This window comes from Gymnoscopelus microlampas (assembly GCF_963454915.1).
Source record: "Gymnoscopelus microlampas genome assembly, chromosome: 15".
NCBI lineage: Eukaryota > Metazoa > Chordata > Actinopteri > Myctophiformes > Myctophidae > Gymnoscopelus > Gymnoscopelus microlampas.
The window spans coordinates 33,488,775-33,505,538 of record NC_139952.1 but is presented as its reverse complement, the minus strand read 5'-3'; the positions used below and the strand labels follow the sequence as shown (position 1 = coordinate 33,505,538).

General features: G+C 40.5%; 3 protein-coding genes across 4 annotated transcripts in view; 1 reads left to right on the top strand and 2 right to left on the bottom strand.

Moving 5' to 3' along the window:
• The first annotated feature begins 1,344 nt into the window (after positions 1-1,344).
• ltap1 (lipid transport auxiliary protein 1) lies at positions 1,345-7,121 on the top strand. The gene is made up of 7 exons (XM_084081062.1): positions 1,345-1,678; positions 1,939-2,040; positions 2,251-2,359; positions 2,451-2,504; positions 2,729-2,895; positions 3,093-3,151; positions 3,937-7,121. The coding sequence occupies exons 1-7, from the start codon at positions 1,622-1,624 to the stop codon at positions 4,142-4,144; spliced, it is 756 nt and encodes a 251-aa protein (XP_083937188.1). The 5' UTR covers positions 1,345-1,621; the 3' UTR covers positions 4,145-7,121.
• Positions 7,122-10,969, bottom strand: LOC311061749 (uncharacterized protein; the record flags this gene model as incomplete). Its single annotated transcript, XM_084080441.1, has 5 exons — positions 10,933-10,969; positions 9,924-10,039; positions 9,616-9,793; positions 8,632-8,702; positions 7,122-7,651 (listed from the first exon to the last, which is right to left on the bottom strand). The coding sequence occupies exon 5, from the start codon at positions 7,635-7,637 to the stop codon at positions 7,122-7,124; it is 516 nt and encodes a 171-aa protein (XP_083936567.1). The 5' UTR covers positions 7,638-7,651; positions 8,632-8,702; positions 9,616-9,793; positions 9,924-10,039; positions 10,933-10,969.
• A 1,263-nt stretch (positions 10,970-12,232) lies between these two features.
• LOC311061426 (tuftelin-like) overlaps positions 12,233-16,764 on the bottom strand; it is a 24,497-nt gene continuing 19,965 nt past the window's right edge. For both annotated transcript variants that reach the window (XM_084080067.1, XM_084080068.1), the window contains exons 7-12: positions 16,753-16,764; positions 15,616-15,830; positions 14,845-14,950; positions 14,423-14,506; positions 14,139-14,236; positions 12,233-13,824 (exon numbers count right to left, since the gene is read on the bottom strand). The exon at positions 16,753-16,764 is cut by the window's right edge and continues 99 nt beyond it. In XM_084080067.1, the coding sequence (XP_083936193.1) occupies positions 13,752-13,824; positions 14,139-14,236; positions 14,423-14,506; positions 14,845-14,950; positions 15,616-15,830; positions 16,753-16,764 (588 nt within the window). In that variant the 3' untranslated portion in view covers positions 12,233-13,751. The remainder of the gene's footprint in view (positions 13,825-14,138; positions 14,237-14,422; positions 14,507-14,844; positions 14,951-15,615; positions 15,831-16,752) is intronic.

Sequence of the window (16,764 nt, the reverse complement as noted above, 5' to 3'; positions counted from 1 at the left end):
TCACATGGATGCACCTGGGACGTATCATCAGTGTTGTAGCCTGGGGTCGACGGGTGTTTCGGTTCTCGCAACATACACCCTCGCCCAGGTAACCCAGCCGAGGTTGATCAAGCCCCGACCTATGCCCCAGTGGCTACCCACGGTCTGTCCTCTTAGGGAAAGACAGGGGCCTTCAGTCCGCTTCTCCGGAACTACTGGGGGAGGCTCTGGCACGTGGAGGGACTAGGCTCTGTGGATGGCCACCTGGCCGGGCCCCTCCTTCGTCTCAATCGGTTCAGGACCTGAGTGTTGCACCAGATGCCCCGTTCCAAACATTTCACACCAGCGTGATGGTGTCTTGGGCCGTGGTGGTATCTCCACTTGCGGCTTACTTGAAAGGCCCTCTTTAAAGGCCTCACCATGGGTTTGTTGGGCTTCTTCCTCACGGAAGACACAGGCTGGGGCTCTGAGTGTACACATCCTTTCTATTCCCTTTTGTACATACATCTATGTATGTACAAAAGGGAATAGAAATGATGTGTACAATATGGAATATATTCCAGAAATGTATGTACAATAGGGAATATATTCCCTATTGTACATACATTATTTTGTTTTGATTTGGCAATGTAAACGTTTGTTTTCTCATGCCAAAAGCTCTTTGAATTGAATGAATTGAGTGTGTGTGTGTGTGTGTGTGTGTGTGTGTGTGTGTGTGTGTGTGTGCGCACGCGCAGTCGCGCACGCGTTCGTTCGTTCGTGCATGCGTGTGCTTGTCTGTGGGGTATCTACTGACAACTGTGTGCTCACACGGTAATATGCGCACAATTGTCCGTTGTTTGTTACTCTGAGTGAGTCTGAGACTGTCACTATGTATATGGATATACAGTAAAGGTTTTTTTCTTTGTGACACAAAGCTAAGATGCATGCAGTGTCGTGTCACTATTACTTTTTTCGTAGGTTATTTATTCTAATCTGTACAGTCTTCTAGTGTTGTTTTGAGCGGGCATCGTACACCGTTATTACGGTATTCTGGAGCGTCGTAAACATAGACTGTATAAATGAGCAAAACAATCAATAGCAACATCTCGCGAGGCCGTCAGGTTAGCATAAGCCTTATTCGACCAATGGACCAATAGCATCAGCGTTGCCATGTCCGCTTTTTATAAGCGTTTATAAGCTTAAAAGATTGTTTGGGCTTGTTTCCTGATGTTGTTTAAACCAGTGGTTCTCAAACATTTTCATGTCAAGGACCCCCAAATTAGATTTAGTTAGAGTGCTCATATGGCCTATAGTTGCTTCTTTTGGGCTTATTTTCATAGACCTGGTTGCTTATTTCTCTCGCACAATATGGCAACGCTGGTGTCTTGTGCTGCGGCAAGGCAGCTAAATTGGACAATGCAAATTTGAAAATGAGTAGGATCCATGCGACCCCTTTTATTTAGCAATTATGGTCTAAACGCTACAGGAGAATTGACATGTTTTCGTTGCAAGATAGCCAATTTGAACATCAAACGGCTAGTAAGGTTAGGTAAACTGCACAGCTAGCTACGGTAGCTAACATTATTAACCTGATCACATAAACACAACAGTACAGGTCTGAGTCTGTTATCTTATCTAAAACGTCTGAATCAGAGAGAAAATGGCAGAATCATTATCTGGAGTTAATGTAGTTCTGGTCATGGCCTATGGCAGTTTGGTAAGTGTTTAACTGGCAGAAAAAGTACTCACATTTATTTACTTAAGTACATTAATACTGCAATGTAAAAATACTCTGTTACTGTTACAAGTAAAAGTAGTATATATTTGCCTCTGAGATGTTGTGGAGTAGACGTAGATGTACCTGAAAATTGGAAATACTCCAGTAAAGTGAAAAATACCAAAACATTTTACTTGAGTACATGTACTTAGTTACTATTCACAACTGCAAGCATGTAACCAAACCTTGTACGTGTGCAGGTGTTTGTGCTGCTCTTCATCTTTGTCAAGAGGCAGATCATGCGTTTTGCAATGAGATCTCGCCGGGGTCCCCATGCCCCAATCGGCCATAATGCTCCTAAGGTAACTCTCTCACGACCCAGTATTCTCATTGTATCAACATACTCTGCCATACAGATTGGTTAAAATAACGTTTTATGTATTAAAATATGCTCTGGATTGCAGCTGTGTCCACCATTACACTTGTCTTGTACACAGAGGATGTTAATGTGTATCCGTATGTACAGGTCTGTTAATATGGCAGTTCATGGGTCATGTGTTGATGGGTTACAGGGTTTAAGAGAGGATATCGATTCAAGACTGTCCAGGGTGCAGGAAATCCGTTTTGAACCTCGCCTGCTATCATTAGAAGATGACAGGATACAACACGATGCACAGATCAGTGAGTTCGCAATTGAAGTTTGTTCTGTTATTATAACCAAGTTCCTGAAATCTTTAAGAATGGCTTAAAAAAACATGTCTATAATCCACAGGCTGCTATAACTACCTGTACAGAATGAAGGCTTTGGATGCTATTCGTGACTCAGGTGAGAGATGTATCTCGATGTCTGCATTTTTGTCCTCAGCAATCAACCATATGATATGATATTCATACACTTATTCTCCATGATAGTCATTCTCATCATCTTATGTAAAACAATGAATGCATGCAGAGCACTGCAAGTTGGCATGTGTTTAATTTATCTTATTTCGCACACTTCTCCTCTACCTGACACATATCTTCGCATCCATTGCCCATTTTCTATTTTAGGAATTCCACTGCAGGAGATCAGCCGGAGTCCCAATGCTTTCACTGGACGAAGCTTTCGAAATTGGCTGCTAGAGCTTCGGAACTCCCATTCTCTGATTAAGAGCAGCCGCAGTGCACTCATTGACAGCTTGCTGGAGGGCTATGACAATGCTCGCCATGGGACTGGGGTGTGTAACAACCACAGTGTGTGTTCAATATCAAATTGAAGACTTGATTGTTCCAGATGAGATTTTTTTTGTTTTGGAGCCAGCTAGGCCCAAAATGTGAATGAATTACAGATACATGATTATATCATTTGATCTAATAATTCTGTAATTGTGTGATAGCATACTACTGGTGACTTGACTTTCACTCTTTGTTCCAGGTATTTGGTGAAGCTGAGTTTCTGAAATACCAGATGGCTCTCAATGAACTAGCTGATGTGTAAGTGTTGTGTGGCCAGGACTTAGAAGCTGCTTAATGTTCTGAGTATACTGTACATTACTACTGGGGCGGCAGTGGCTCAGGGGTAGAGTGGCCGGGTAGAGTGAGCTGGAAAACCGCAAGGTTCCCAGTTCGATCCCGGGCTGGGGCGCTCCCCTAGAGTTAGTGTCGAAGTGTCCTTGAGCAAGACGCTGAATCCCTAATTGCTCCCGATGAGCAGGTTGGTGCCTTGCATGGTTTCCTCCGCCATCGGTGTATGAATGTGTGTGTGAATGGGTTAATGGCACAATCAATGTAAAGCGCTTCGGATAGAAGCGCTATATAAATGCACCATTTACCATTTACTGCTACGACTATATAATAATGTCAGTTTCATTAAGAATAGAGGGTTTAAGTGGTTAAGAAGATTCTAAAATAAAAATGTACATAATACAACCAATCACAATTGACAGTATAATCAGAGAATACATGATACATTCACTGTATGGTACTACATTGTCTTGTAAACAGACTCACTGCTCAGTTATACGATCATTGTATGTATGTAGTCGTACCACACTGCATGATGTGATATCATTTATATGCAAATATGACATATTCTGATTGTCATCAGAATAGCAGTGTTGTGTTATTTTCTTAAGACAATGGTTACAATAGCACTAATAAGTAGAGAACGGAGAGATTAGATTACAGTGAAATATGTTTTAACATGAAGTAATACGTTTTCTGATTCCTACTAATAATAATAATCTTTACATAATCCCCCCTTCTCTGTCCATCCTCAGGGTGAAGGCATACTCCAGCACCACCAGTCTAGACCAACATCACCAGTCTGCAGCCAAGGACCTGACGGGATCGCCTGTCTGCAGCACCCCTTCCACCATCCAGGTGACCTATCTGCCCTCCACTGGCCAGCGCAGCAAAAGACCAAAACATTTTCTGGAACTCAAGAGTTTTAAAGACAACTACAACACACTGGAGAGTACTCTGTGAAAGACTGAGATTTGGACTGACTGACTTGACTTGATTGACTGAACTCCTTATGTGACCCGGTTTCGTGCAATTTTCCAGTATGACGAGATGAATCAAAACATAATTACTGTAACTTCTAAGCTATGCAGTAATTTCCACATTGTAAGAGAATCTGGAGTCTGATGTAAGCAGCATGTCACCTTTCTTTTTCACAAGATATAAAGGGGGTTCAATCAATGTATTCTTCTGTACAAACGCTTTGGCCTTCAAATGAACTTTAACAATGGATGATTATTATGACTATTTAAACTGCAATTCCTTCCTTTTTTTTAAAAAACTTTTTATAACCAGGCAGTAGTCACTTGAGATCTAAGATCTTTCCTAAAAACATACAAGCCTCTGTTTATTCCCTGTTCCCCTTTCAAGTAAAGAACAATACATTTAGTTGCAAAAGCCATTTAAAACATATTACTGCAACCACAATTTTATGGTCAATATTTCGTAGCCGTAGTATGCAATATGTAATTTACATATCTTTTGTTCTTCTTTCCATGGGACCTCGACCTAATGAGCTTGTTTCTTAGGAATGTGATTGTGAATGTAGTCAATGCTGATTTTTGTAAAACCAACATACTGTAAGAGGCCGTTTATTTTCTTAAACATTTTCGCAAAATGATGTAAATGTACATTTTCATTCATGGACTGTATAGATGTAAGATAGTATTTATATTCCATAAATTATTTCATTGTAAAGTTCTTAAATGTGTTATTATCTCGTGACTTGAAATAAATCTGTGGATTCCCATCGTGTTTTTAATATATCAACACTAGGTAGCAGTTGTGAATCAAGGATAAAGGTACTTCTGGAGCCAGTGATGAGCTCCTTGCAATGAATTCACATGTAATTTTCAACACACTTTAGCTTTAATTTGAATAATATAGGAGTTTCACTCTGATTAACTACATATTCACAGATAAGAGAAACCTTTATTGATCCTCAGAGGGTAATTCAGGTGTCATAACAGCAACAAGGTTGAAACACACACAAGACGCACAAATAAGAGTACAAGTCAAAAACAAACCAAGATAAACAGTAGTTAGGCTTAGATATTGAAGACTTCATTCCTTTTTCAAAGAAACATGTACACAGGCAAAAAATATATAAGACAAAGCTATAAAGGTCACTAGCTGCCTGGTTACCTCAAGTGCTAAATAAAGTGAAAATAAATAAAATAACTAAAGAATTAATCACCTATAACAGTGTACCAAAATAATTGGTATGTGCTTGCTCCCTCCTCTGTTCCTTCCACTTGCTCCTAGGGATGCACAATATTGAAATCATGGCCAATACAGTATATCCGATTATTTCTATGGTCGTATTGACCAATACCAATATTGCAATACCGGTTTCCACATGTAGGCCCGGTTTACCATACAACTGTTATAGTAATACTGTAACTCAGCGTTTCCCAAACAGTGGGTTGGGAGACTCGGGAACCATTTTTATGGCCGAGTAAATATCCTTTTCTTTTTTTTTTCGTTTCCTACAATTCTTTTTTATTTCAAAAGATTAAAAAAATAAAAATGTTTCAGAAATTAAAAGGAATTTTCTAACATTTTTCACAAGAATTTTATACATTTTCAAAAAAATCTAAGAAATCCCACGAATAAATAAAAACAGGTGAAAACTAGTGGAAATAGCAGATCTACAAGCTCACAATGTGTCGCATCATGATAAACTATTTTCACTAATTTGGGTCCTGGAGAGACAACATTTCTCTTTTGGGCCTCGAGCTACAAAGTTTGGGAACCCCTGCTGTAACTCCTGTGATGCTGGATTCAGATAAAAAACACTGCTTTGTTATGACCTGATTTAGTAGGCCGGAAGACACTTTGTTCACAAGGGCCGGTTTTAAATTAGTTACAATATAAATTAGAACAGAATGATCTCAGATGATCATTATACGCTTTTGCGCTCTTTCTGTCCAAAATATAGCACTCCACACTACGGATGTGGGGAGGAGCGATATATTTCTGGATGTCAGATGTTCAGGTGGCTTATTAAGTTTGGTATTAAACAACTGTGTCTTGCTCCCTCCTCGCATGACTGAAGATAAACAGTCATTGCAAATGGCAAATTTGGTGTCACTTTCAAAGAGCTGTTTTTCCCAGAAGGGGCACCGGGGGAGGCTGAAGACCTGGAGCACAGGCAGATCTACAGTCAAGGCAAGTTCTACGACCCTGCTGACCTATGAACCAGCAGACCGATAGAAGGAGTAGGCCAGTAGGGGGTTCCTGCAGTACCAGAGGCTGCGGTTTCAGGACTGAATTCCTAGTAATTTACAGTTGTGTCGGGGATGGGCTCATGTGTTTCATTTAGTGTCCTGCATTATGTGCAACTTCGAAACATCCGTGCTTGTTGACATGCGAGGGCATCGGCTGCTTGATGCAGACACTCGCTCGCATGGTAGCTCGCTTTGGCACGTCTCATGATTCTCAGTGCCTCAAAAAGAGCACACCTGCCTTGTTTTGCATTATATAATTAGATTTAGATTTATGAAACCAAGTAATGTTTATGTAAACCTAAATTCAAGTTATTAATGTCTACATTTCAATATGGTCATTTCACTTCATAACACTTCTGGGGCCTTTTGTCACACCTACAAGCAACTTAAAACTGTCTGGGGTGCACACAAAAGCTCAAGTAGATGTGAATATGACCCAAGAAGTGTAATACAATGACAGTTCCCTTTAATATGGTTATTTTCGGTCTGAGTTGTGAAACTGTGTGGGCCGTATATATGCCTGATCCGGGTTTGCAGACACCCAATATACGTCTTTTCACCAACACATCTTGGTTGGCACATAATTAATGTGTCATCGTATCAAAGTGCGACATATCAGGAATCATTTAATCTGTTCAATACCGGCGTTAACACGTTTTGAAGTCATTTTGGAGAATATCAATCAAAATGATGACATGATATATTGTGCATCCCTAACTTCTCCCTCCCGTTCCCTCCTCTTGCTCTCTCCCCCGTTCTCTCCTTTTCCCTCCTCTTGCTCCCTCATCCTGCTCCCTCCTCTTGCTCCCTCCTGTTTCGTCCTCTGCTCCCTCTTCTGTTTCTTCATCTGCTCCCCCCTCCCTTTCCTCTTCTGTTTCCTCCTCTGCGTCCTCCTGTGTCCTCTTTTCTTCCTTCCTCAGATCCCTCCTCTCTTTCCTCCTAAGTTCCCTCCTCTGCCCCCTCCTCAGTTCCCTCCTCAGTTCTCTCCTCTGTGTCCTCCTTAGTTCCCTCCTCAGTTCCCTCCTCTGATCTCTTATCTCCTCCCTCAACTGTGTGGAAGACCCATTTTCTCCCCCCACATTCTTGTGGGCCACGGAGAGCTGGTTGCGCTCATCGTCTTCGAGGCCGGAGTCCTGCTCAGTCAAAGTCTTTGAGGCGGCCATGTCGTCATAGTGCCCCGTCTGCTTGGCCAGCTTGGCCTTCTCTTTCCGTTCTTTCTTGTCCGTCATGGTTTCTCTGTTGGCTTAAGGAGGAAAGAGGGAGAAGCACACAAGAGGACACTGCAAACAGGACATACAGAGGAGGGGGAGGGACATGTATAAAGGCGAGAAGAAACGCAACAGAATGTGGTGGTAGAGAGGAGATGAAGAGAAAAGGGGATTTAAGAAAAAAAATCAGGTCAGGGAAGTTGAGAGATTTGACAACCTAACTATGATAAACACATCCTTCTAATGTTGTTTCAAGACCTTCTACAGTATATGTTATAAGTTAAACCATAAAAGTATCTTTCTATGAAAGGTCTGGGGGAGATGTAGAAATTCAGATCAGTAACATAAGAGAAGGACAATGTTGAAATTATTTATGTAGCATGCTGTAACAGTTATGAATAGAACTCCCATATTGATTAACATAATTGTTTATGTAACCCACACATGCTGCAGCTTCTCCACACTACACAGCGTTGCATTTCTTGGTCTGTGATAGGCTGTTATGCAAAAAGAAGCACCGGACACATTCTGGATTTCTGTCCGAGGCCTGTACTACAAAGCAGGATTTTGGGTTAATGAGGTAACTTTAAGTTTAACCCTGGGTTGTCAGGATTATGACGGTAGTTAACTTATGCTGAACACCTAGATGCGGCCAGAACGGGTTATGTTCAAGATAACAGATCAACGCACATAAAAGCACCGCGGCTACAGAAGATCTATTGGAGCTTGGTGCATGGATAGTGAGAGGGTCTTTTAGGAGGGCAAGAATGTTCAGACACCGGTAAAAACCTTTGGCTGTCCCTGATCATTTTTATATGAGAGGACAAGGTACAGATTCTCCTCAGAGGGAGTGAGTTATCTGTTTCAGCTTGTTGAGCCATCAGCTGTTAGCTGCAAGCAATATCAAAGCAATTTCTTTATGCTTTTGTATACCCATATTATCCTACAACAGAGACTGACTGAAGCCCTAAAGTATTGTACTGTATTTATAAGATATGAAAGTAAGCCTACTTACCACTTTGAATTATGTTTTTATATTTATTTTTATTTGCTCCCAAGTCCGTTTTACACCACTGGGGGTTGCAGCTGAAAGAATAAGCACGTCTAAGCAACACAATTTAATCAAATACAAACAGTAACTATAGTCAGATCTACCTCGTCCTAATGATGGGGAAGTAATCTTATATAATTTATGCAAACAGTTGGCTACTTTTTGCCAGTTGTTCCTCCTGCATTTGGCAGCTACTACTGTGTTGCTTTTAGTGTGGATTGTGTTTGAACTGTTTGTATTCTAATGTATAATAATATAATTTGCTATTATAGTTTCATTTGTGAAATATGGCGCTCTGCTGTGCTGTCAGTAGAATTGTCCATGTTTGCAAATAGTTTATGCAGCAAAGTGCAAACACCACCTCTTCTATGTGAACTTGCTCATGGCTAAATTCAATATGGTCCACCAGCAGTGCGAAGGCGCTTAGGGAATGTCCCTCTTCACTACGTTTAGGGATTTTCCAAGCTTCTGGGAATGCCTTTTTATAATTCATACATAACCATATTGAAACTTAAACATTAATAACCCAGTCTATTGATGTCAATTGTTACATATAAACATTACATTGAGATGTTTAATGATATATATATATATATATATATATATATATATATATATATATATATATATATACACTGGAAAGGTAGATGCGGGCACTCGCTCGCCTAGCGGCTTTCTCAGATCTGAGTTGTTCAAGTCGGACAAATTGAGCGCTCCCCTTCCCAAACATACACTGAGTAGAACACTTTTAGCGCTCATCCATCCCAACAAATTATATTTAGTGGGAACATTTTTTGCGCTGCATCGCCCAGACATATGAAGGAAGTTGAGTCAAATAAAACCTGCACTCCCCTGTAGGCGTTCCCATTGAAGGGGAATTCCCTAAAAACCTCCATACTGCAGATAGACCCTTCCCGCCAGATTGGGAAATCCAGTGGGTTGACTTACCGAGTTGGACCTTCGTGGGACCACTTAGCGAGACGGTGGTTGTTAGGGTTAGTGAAGAAGACAGATAACAAAAATATATCCTGGGTATGTTGAAGTTGCTTCGTAGTACAGGCTTCCTCTCCGCTGCAGGTCCACTACACTGGCTGCTTGCTCCATAACCTTAAGTAGTGAAAGTAAACTTAAAGGAAAAAATAGAAAATCATGATCTAATGCAAAAAACACTGGCAGCAACAAAGTTACTAACAAACAAAGTACATTTAAAAGGAGCACATTTTCAACCTCATCTTCATATAATTCCGTCTACTTACCCTGCATCTCATTGGTGGGCTCTGGTCAGTTCAGAGACATTCCTACCAATGACATCATCGATGGGGGTTCCACGCTAATACAACTACAGCCTTTCTCTTCCTGGAGAAATAACATGCTGAAATATAGAAACCATTGTTCTGATAAATATGTATATATATATATATTTGTTTTAAACTTGCCGGAATGTTTCTGAACTGCCCACACAGCCATCCTCTGACACAGTCACAGACCGAGTAGACAGAAATGGTACCATGAGCATTAGTGAGAACATGGATATGAAGATTAGGTTGAACTTGAAAATGGGTGAAGTGGTCCTATAAGGCAGTGGTTCTCAACCTGTGGGTCGGAACCCCACATGATTTTTGGGGGTCCCCAGATAGTGAAGTGACAATTTGAGGACTTTTAAGTAAATACCTTTTTAAAAAATGGAAAAAAATAAGACCATTACTGCATCAAAAGTAATCAAACTATACTAGGTCAAACACTGGCCAAATTGTCAAATAATATAAGAAAGAGGCAAAGAATTCGAAAATAGCCAATCTGCAAGCTCGCAACGCTATCTGCTATTTTCACAATATTTACCTGTGAAACCGAGTCAAACTAAATTGAATGCCTCAAACTCATACAATTCCAACTAAGTGCTTAGTTGTCATTTCAGGCTGGGGGGTGGGGGGGTCCCCGTGCAAATATGATTCTTTTGGGCTTGGGGGTCACAGCCTGAAAAGGTTGAGAACCACTGAAGGCACCGTAACATGTTATTTACAGTATGAAAATAAAATACACTCTAAAACAGCAGACTGCATGACCATGATTGGTGATCTACTCCAACAAGCTTAGCCAATCGCAAGGCCAACATTTCCATACAAAACATAAGCGTTCACTTCTTAAACCCACTGCGAAGTCTAAATCAACACCTTAAATGACACGTTAGTTGTACATAATTGGCTAGATGGTAGTGTTTAATTCAGAAATATTACGATAATGTAGGCAGCCATTGACACTGCTTACCTTTTGGACGTGTAGGTAAACAATATTGAAAAAGATGGCGTCCCAAACGTAACGCGTTACAGAAGTACGGTGTCCTATAAGGACATACCATACTGTGTATGTCTATGGTCAGTGGTGTAAAGTAATTGAGTACATTTACTCAAGTACTGTACTTAAGTACAATTTTGAGATATTTTTTACTTTCTTCAGTATTTACCATTTTCAATACTTTTACTTCTACCCCACTACATCTCAAAGGAAAATATTGTACTTTTACTACAATTACATGAAAACTTTAGTCACCAGTTCATTTCTAGATTTTGATTATTATTACAATAGATTGGCTATTTTCAAAAGATACAGTTTGAACTTACGAAATCGGACATTCTGCACATTGAGTACTTTAAGTATATTTTGATGCCAATACTTTTGTACTTTTACTCAAGTACATTTTTAATACGGGACTTCCTACCTGTAACACACATATCTAAGTTGCAGTATTGATACTTTTACTTAAGCAAAACATTTGAGTACTTTTACCACCACTGTCTATGGTAGGTACTTGTATTGCAGTATGGGAATGAACAGGGGAAGAGATAGCTGAACAGTGACACCCAGTGGCTACTGCCTTACACTTACAAGAAAATTAAAAGTTTAGTCCAATATAATTTAAATGAAGAATTTGATATTTGTGCAGATAGCCCCGGTGCCGGTGGCATTGTAATGTATGTTGCTTATTCACTGCTCCCCTTTCAAGAACTAAAGAAAGGTATTTTTATTGCAAAAGGCAACCTCAAAAGTGGTTCATACTGCAACCATAATCACTTTTTGGTCAATATTTTGTAGCACTAGAATGCAATGTGTAATTTAGGCTACATAGCTTTTGTTCTACTTTTCATGGGACCTAATGAGCTTTTTTCTCAAGAATGTGAATGTGGACCCTGTCTGTTTGTCATGAATCTATTCAGATTTTGAGTGGTTGTTAGTTCATCTTCTCAACGTATGATTTTGCAGCTAATGTAAATTGCCACGGTAAATGTACATTTTCATTCATGGACTGTTATATGTAATCTATAACGTAATCTATTATTTCATTGTTCTTAAATGTGTGTGATTAATTACATCTTGTGATTTGAACAAAAAGATGAATCAGGGGACGTCTGTCAACAGTGTGTTATTCACAACTTCAACACTATGTGGAAGTTGTTAACCAAGGAGCAAGGTTTTGGAGCCATGGTGAAGAGCTCCATGGAAAGAATTCACATGTAGCTTTCAACACCATGTTGAACAGAAAATTGAGGCAATGTCATTTTTTTCAAAACACGTTTAAATAACATTTATTTAGACAAAAACACAAAGGATAGACTGCACTTCAATTGTTAAAAAAAAGAAGAAGAATGATAACTTTCACAGTAAATAGTCATTAATTTTATAAAAAGTATTCAGCATGGAGTTTTAACAAAATAGAAAACAGGAAAATAAAACTACAACAGACAGTATGAACAGTTTAGAGTGAGAGATCCTAAACATGCATCAGAGGTTTATTATTTAAATAAAGGTCATTAGGATTATTAGACTTTGTATCCCAAGAGAATGGCTGTGTTCTGCTCTGATCTGCAGCACTATGTAGCTCAGCTAATAATTTACATAAACGTAATGCAGCATCAACTAGCCACTCTAGCTCTATCCACTAATCTCACCAGCAACATGTTAAAATAAAACTAATACATAACAGGTCAAACGTCTAACATACCTTATAAGACCACCTTGTTTTAGATTCTTGCCAAGTAGCCCACTCCAAAGCCAATGAAATATGTTTAGGTAAGACATAAAACTTTAACAACGTTGACATGACTGACTTGCATGCACACCACTGGCAAGGAGGTGCAGAGCACTGAGGAATTTGACCCTCAAACCCTGTGTTTGGCCTACAAGGTTGAGTGAGTGTAGTCCAGTAATTCAGTCAGTGATTCTCAACCTTTTAAAGCCAAGGACCCCCAGTTTGATATGCATTAGGGTCCATTTGGTTCCATTTGTACGCTCTCTGAGTTACAGCCTTGTAAGGGTCCATTTGGTTCCTAACTATCAACAATTTAGCTGAGGAGCCCCTGGAACCCGCTCAAGGACCCAGCCCTTGAGGGATTGTTGAGAACCACTGCAGAAAGTAAGTGTTGAAACACTCAACAGAATAAGTGCTTTGTCTAAAATATTTATCTAAAAAAAGAAAACACAGACACCAACCATGGGACTGGAGCTGAGGTAGGTCTGCTGTGCTACGACAAGGGAATATATCAGATTCTGAACGGGGAAAAGAGAGGAAAGGCCCATAAGGGCAATGCGGGGAACTTCACTACTAAAGTACATCACGCTACATGAAAAACCCATGTCATCTAAAAGTATAGCATGGGCACTTGTCTCTATGTATGCATAATCATATTATGTAAATAGTTAATTGAGTTTCCTTCTATTAGATTACATTGCCTCCTTGTTTTCCTTTTTTGGAGACCGCCTGCCACCAGGTCTGTTAATATTTCTCACTGCCTGTCCTTGTTGAGATGAAGCATGGAAAACCTTGACAAAGCTGATAGCGTCATGCAAAAACTTAACTAAACAGCCTGAAATGCCTAACATGCTTCATAAATAATACTAATGGATCGACCAGTGTGCTTTATTACCATGGTGTCTCTAAAGCCTACTGCTTCAAATCATAATTGACCTGAATATTAGACAGTATTGCATGATTAAATATGTTATTTACAATGGGTGGAACACAAATTATTTACACTGCGGCATACATGTTGTTCCTTGTCCAACATCTCCGCTTGGCTCACGCTGTTCATTCAGGACTTGATCTCAATGACCTTGATGAAAGGAAGGGGCTTGGTTGCGCGTGTTGATGGCGTGAGTGGTTTGCTGTGGGAAGGGGAAAGATTTAAAAAAAAAAAGAGAAGATAAAGATTATTCTCTGAAATATGTGGCTTTAATCTGTCTGACAAAGACACATCCTAAAGGTTTAAAAGGGAATATAACAGTGTCTTACAGTCATGGTCATATCTACATTTGTTTCCACAGTTACATTTAATGAAGGGCATTCAGTGTCTTGCTCAAGAGGACTGGACTGTTCATTGGCTGTTGCTGTGGTGGCATGACCTCCTATTTTGGCACAGTATCTCCAGCCATCCCAGAGCTTACAGGGAATCAGAATGCATTATATACTACATATTCACCTGTAGACAACCTGGGGTTTGTTCTCAGCCGAGGTCTGTGGTGGTTCTGAGCTCTGTCCACCCAGGAAGTACTCCATGTGGTCCTGCATCTCTCTGTTCTGTAGACAGGAAGAAGTTAAGGAAGGAGGTTAAGGGTCTTTCTGCAGAATACACACACACGCACACACGCACACGCGCACACGCGCACACGCGCACACGCGCGCACGCACGCACGCAAGCACGCACGCACGCACGCACACACGCACGCACGCACGCACGCACGCACGCACGCACAGAAGTTTTACCTCTGCCTCCAGGAAAGCCACCTTCTCCTCCAGGTCCCCAACACACCGATCTCTCTCTTGGATGACGGTCCGAGAGTTTTGCAGCTGTACGTACACACAATAGAGTAAGTCAAGCTACTCCAGAGCTAAGAGAACTTACGGCATCATCACTAATTCATGACTAGTGTGTGTTGTGTTTCACCACACGTTTCCACTTGGCTCCACTCCCTCTAATAATCTATGGGTCTTTTATAGGGGGTCTGGGACCCCTAGGGGGCTCTCAGAGTTACTACAGAGGGGCTGCCAAAGTTTTGTGTGATAGGAACTTTTCTCCCAAAAAAAACATTATTTAAAATGTCTGTGTGCATGTGCATTTGTAGTATGTGTGACCTAATGTTGCATGTGTATGTGTGTGTTTGCAATTCTATACTAGATGTTTCTACCTGTTCGATCATATGGCGAACCTTCCTCTGCTGGCTCTTCAACATGTCGTCCAGGTGGTGAATCTTCTCCTTCAATAGGGCCACCTCCTTCTCCAGCTCCTCATTCCTACACACACACACACACAATGGTTAACTATAAGACAGTATCAAGAAATCATAGGGAGTGGACCATGGCATATTTACATTCTACTTAAACTTTGGACCCCACGATAGGGTTATGTAAATGAACATACCGATTTATAAGAGTCATATCAATCTTTATAAGCTGCATATTGTGTAATATACCTAGCACTTGTGCGTTTTGGGCTTTGGCTTTGTGTGTTGGCTGTCTGTGCTATCAGTGCTATGTCAGGAAATGGGGTTCCAGTAAGACCTGACTTAACACTGATGGATATACTGGGGATTTATGCAACAATATCCCAAAAGAACTATACATATAATGTCTATGCAAAGAGATATACTGTACTGACCCTTTTGTCTCACAGTTCTAACTCTGAACCACTTTAACCACTTAAGGCCTATTTTATACTTCAGCGACTCCATAATAACCGATCTACCAGCTCACAACACATTGCAATGTGGCACTTTGCAAGCTTGCCGCCGGCTAAATAAGCTACAACATTTCTAAACATTTACAAAAAATGGTAGAGAAATGTTGGGATACCAGGAGCTACTTCATTTGGTGTGATAATGCTTGAGTTGTTGGTGTGACTATTAATTGAGTTTGAGCCATCCATCATTTAACCACCAGAAGGTGTCTTTTCTTCTCACCTCTCCAGCTTGCCCTCCCTTTCTGCTTTGAGCTGCAGCAGCTCAGCCTCTCCAGCGGCCATTTTGTCTTTGAGAATGGCGCTCTCGATCTCCATGCCTCCCAGTAGCCTCTCCAGCTCCTCCACCCTCTGACCCCTCTCCTCCGACTGCTCCTCCGCCTTCTGGAGACGCCCGGACTGCTCATCCAGTTGGCGGCATAACTCACTCTTCTCCGCCTGCAGGGGGTGACAGAGAGAGATTCAAAGATTCAAGATTCAAGCAGTTACGGATGGATCCTGTGGGATTGCTGGTATATTAAGAAGTGGAAGTAATGTGTATGATCCAGGAATTTAAGCTTGTTCTGTTTGCACTTGTTTTCAAGTTGATATGGATCAGTGTATTAGCTAAATGTCGAATATAAATATAAGTGGCGTACATGACTGATTTTTTTTTTTTTTTAAATAAATGATTTCAAAAAGCCTCCTGAACCAGCAGTATCATATCCACAATGCATTGTGCGAACAGCCAGAGCCAAGTGGAAACAATTTAAATTCATGGAGAATATATTTTTTTTAAATGCTGTGTTTTGGCATTAGATTGGAGTAATGGAGTATGGTTAGCTTAGGGTTAAACCCCTTAGATGGTTTTGGGTTTTGTGAGGTTATGGTCAGGATAAGGATCAGGGAGGGCGCTTATATTGAGATTACATGACCTCAATCTCCCAGATTCTGAGCTTGCAGATACTGATATTGATATATATCGGTTCAAGGAGCCACTATAGACATAGAGTGGATATAACACTATACACTATGTAGAGATATAGTATTAGTGGATAGTGAAAGAGAAGCACATGACAACACAAACAATGAGTTCAAATGCGGACAATGTCCTGACCTAGCACGCTAAATGTGAAACAGACACTGTGAATGTATGTAAGCCATGTATCAGCATGATCTCTCACGAGGTATGATTTTTTGATTGATTGATTGATTGAATACTTTATTAACCTGCTTATTAACAGCTAACAGGCAGTACAGTCAAAGGTTATGCTAAAAAGGATAACACAAAAAGCCCCAGGGGCTTGTTTCCATGGTGGTCCCTTGAATTATAATCAAAGGCAGGACTGCTCTAAGACCTATTGATCGCCTAAAAACCAACCTGCAGTTTGTG

What these genes read in the sequence shown, in the direction of transcription:
- ltap1 (XM_084081062.1), top strand. Translation starts at nt 1,622, where the DNA reads ATGGCAGAATCATTATCTGGAGTTAATGTAGTTCTGGTCATGGCCTAT. An exon ending in ACAACACGATGCACAGATCA is followed by an intron (nt 2,360 to 2,450) that starts GTGAGTTCGCAA and finishes TATAATCCACAG; the next exon opens with GCTGCTATAACTACCTGTAC. An exon ending in GGATGCTATTCGTGACTCAG is followed by an intron (nt 2,505 to 2,728) that starts GTGAGAGATGTA and finishes TTTCTATTTTAG; the next exon opens with GAATTCCACTGCAGGAGATC.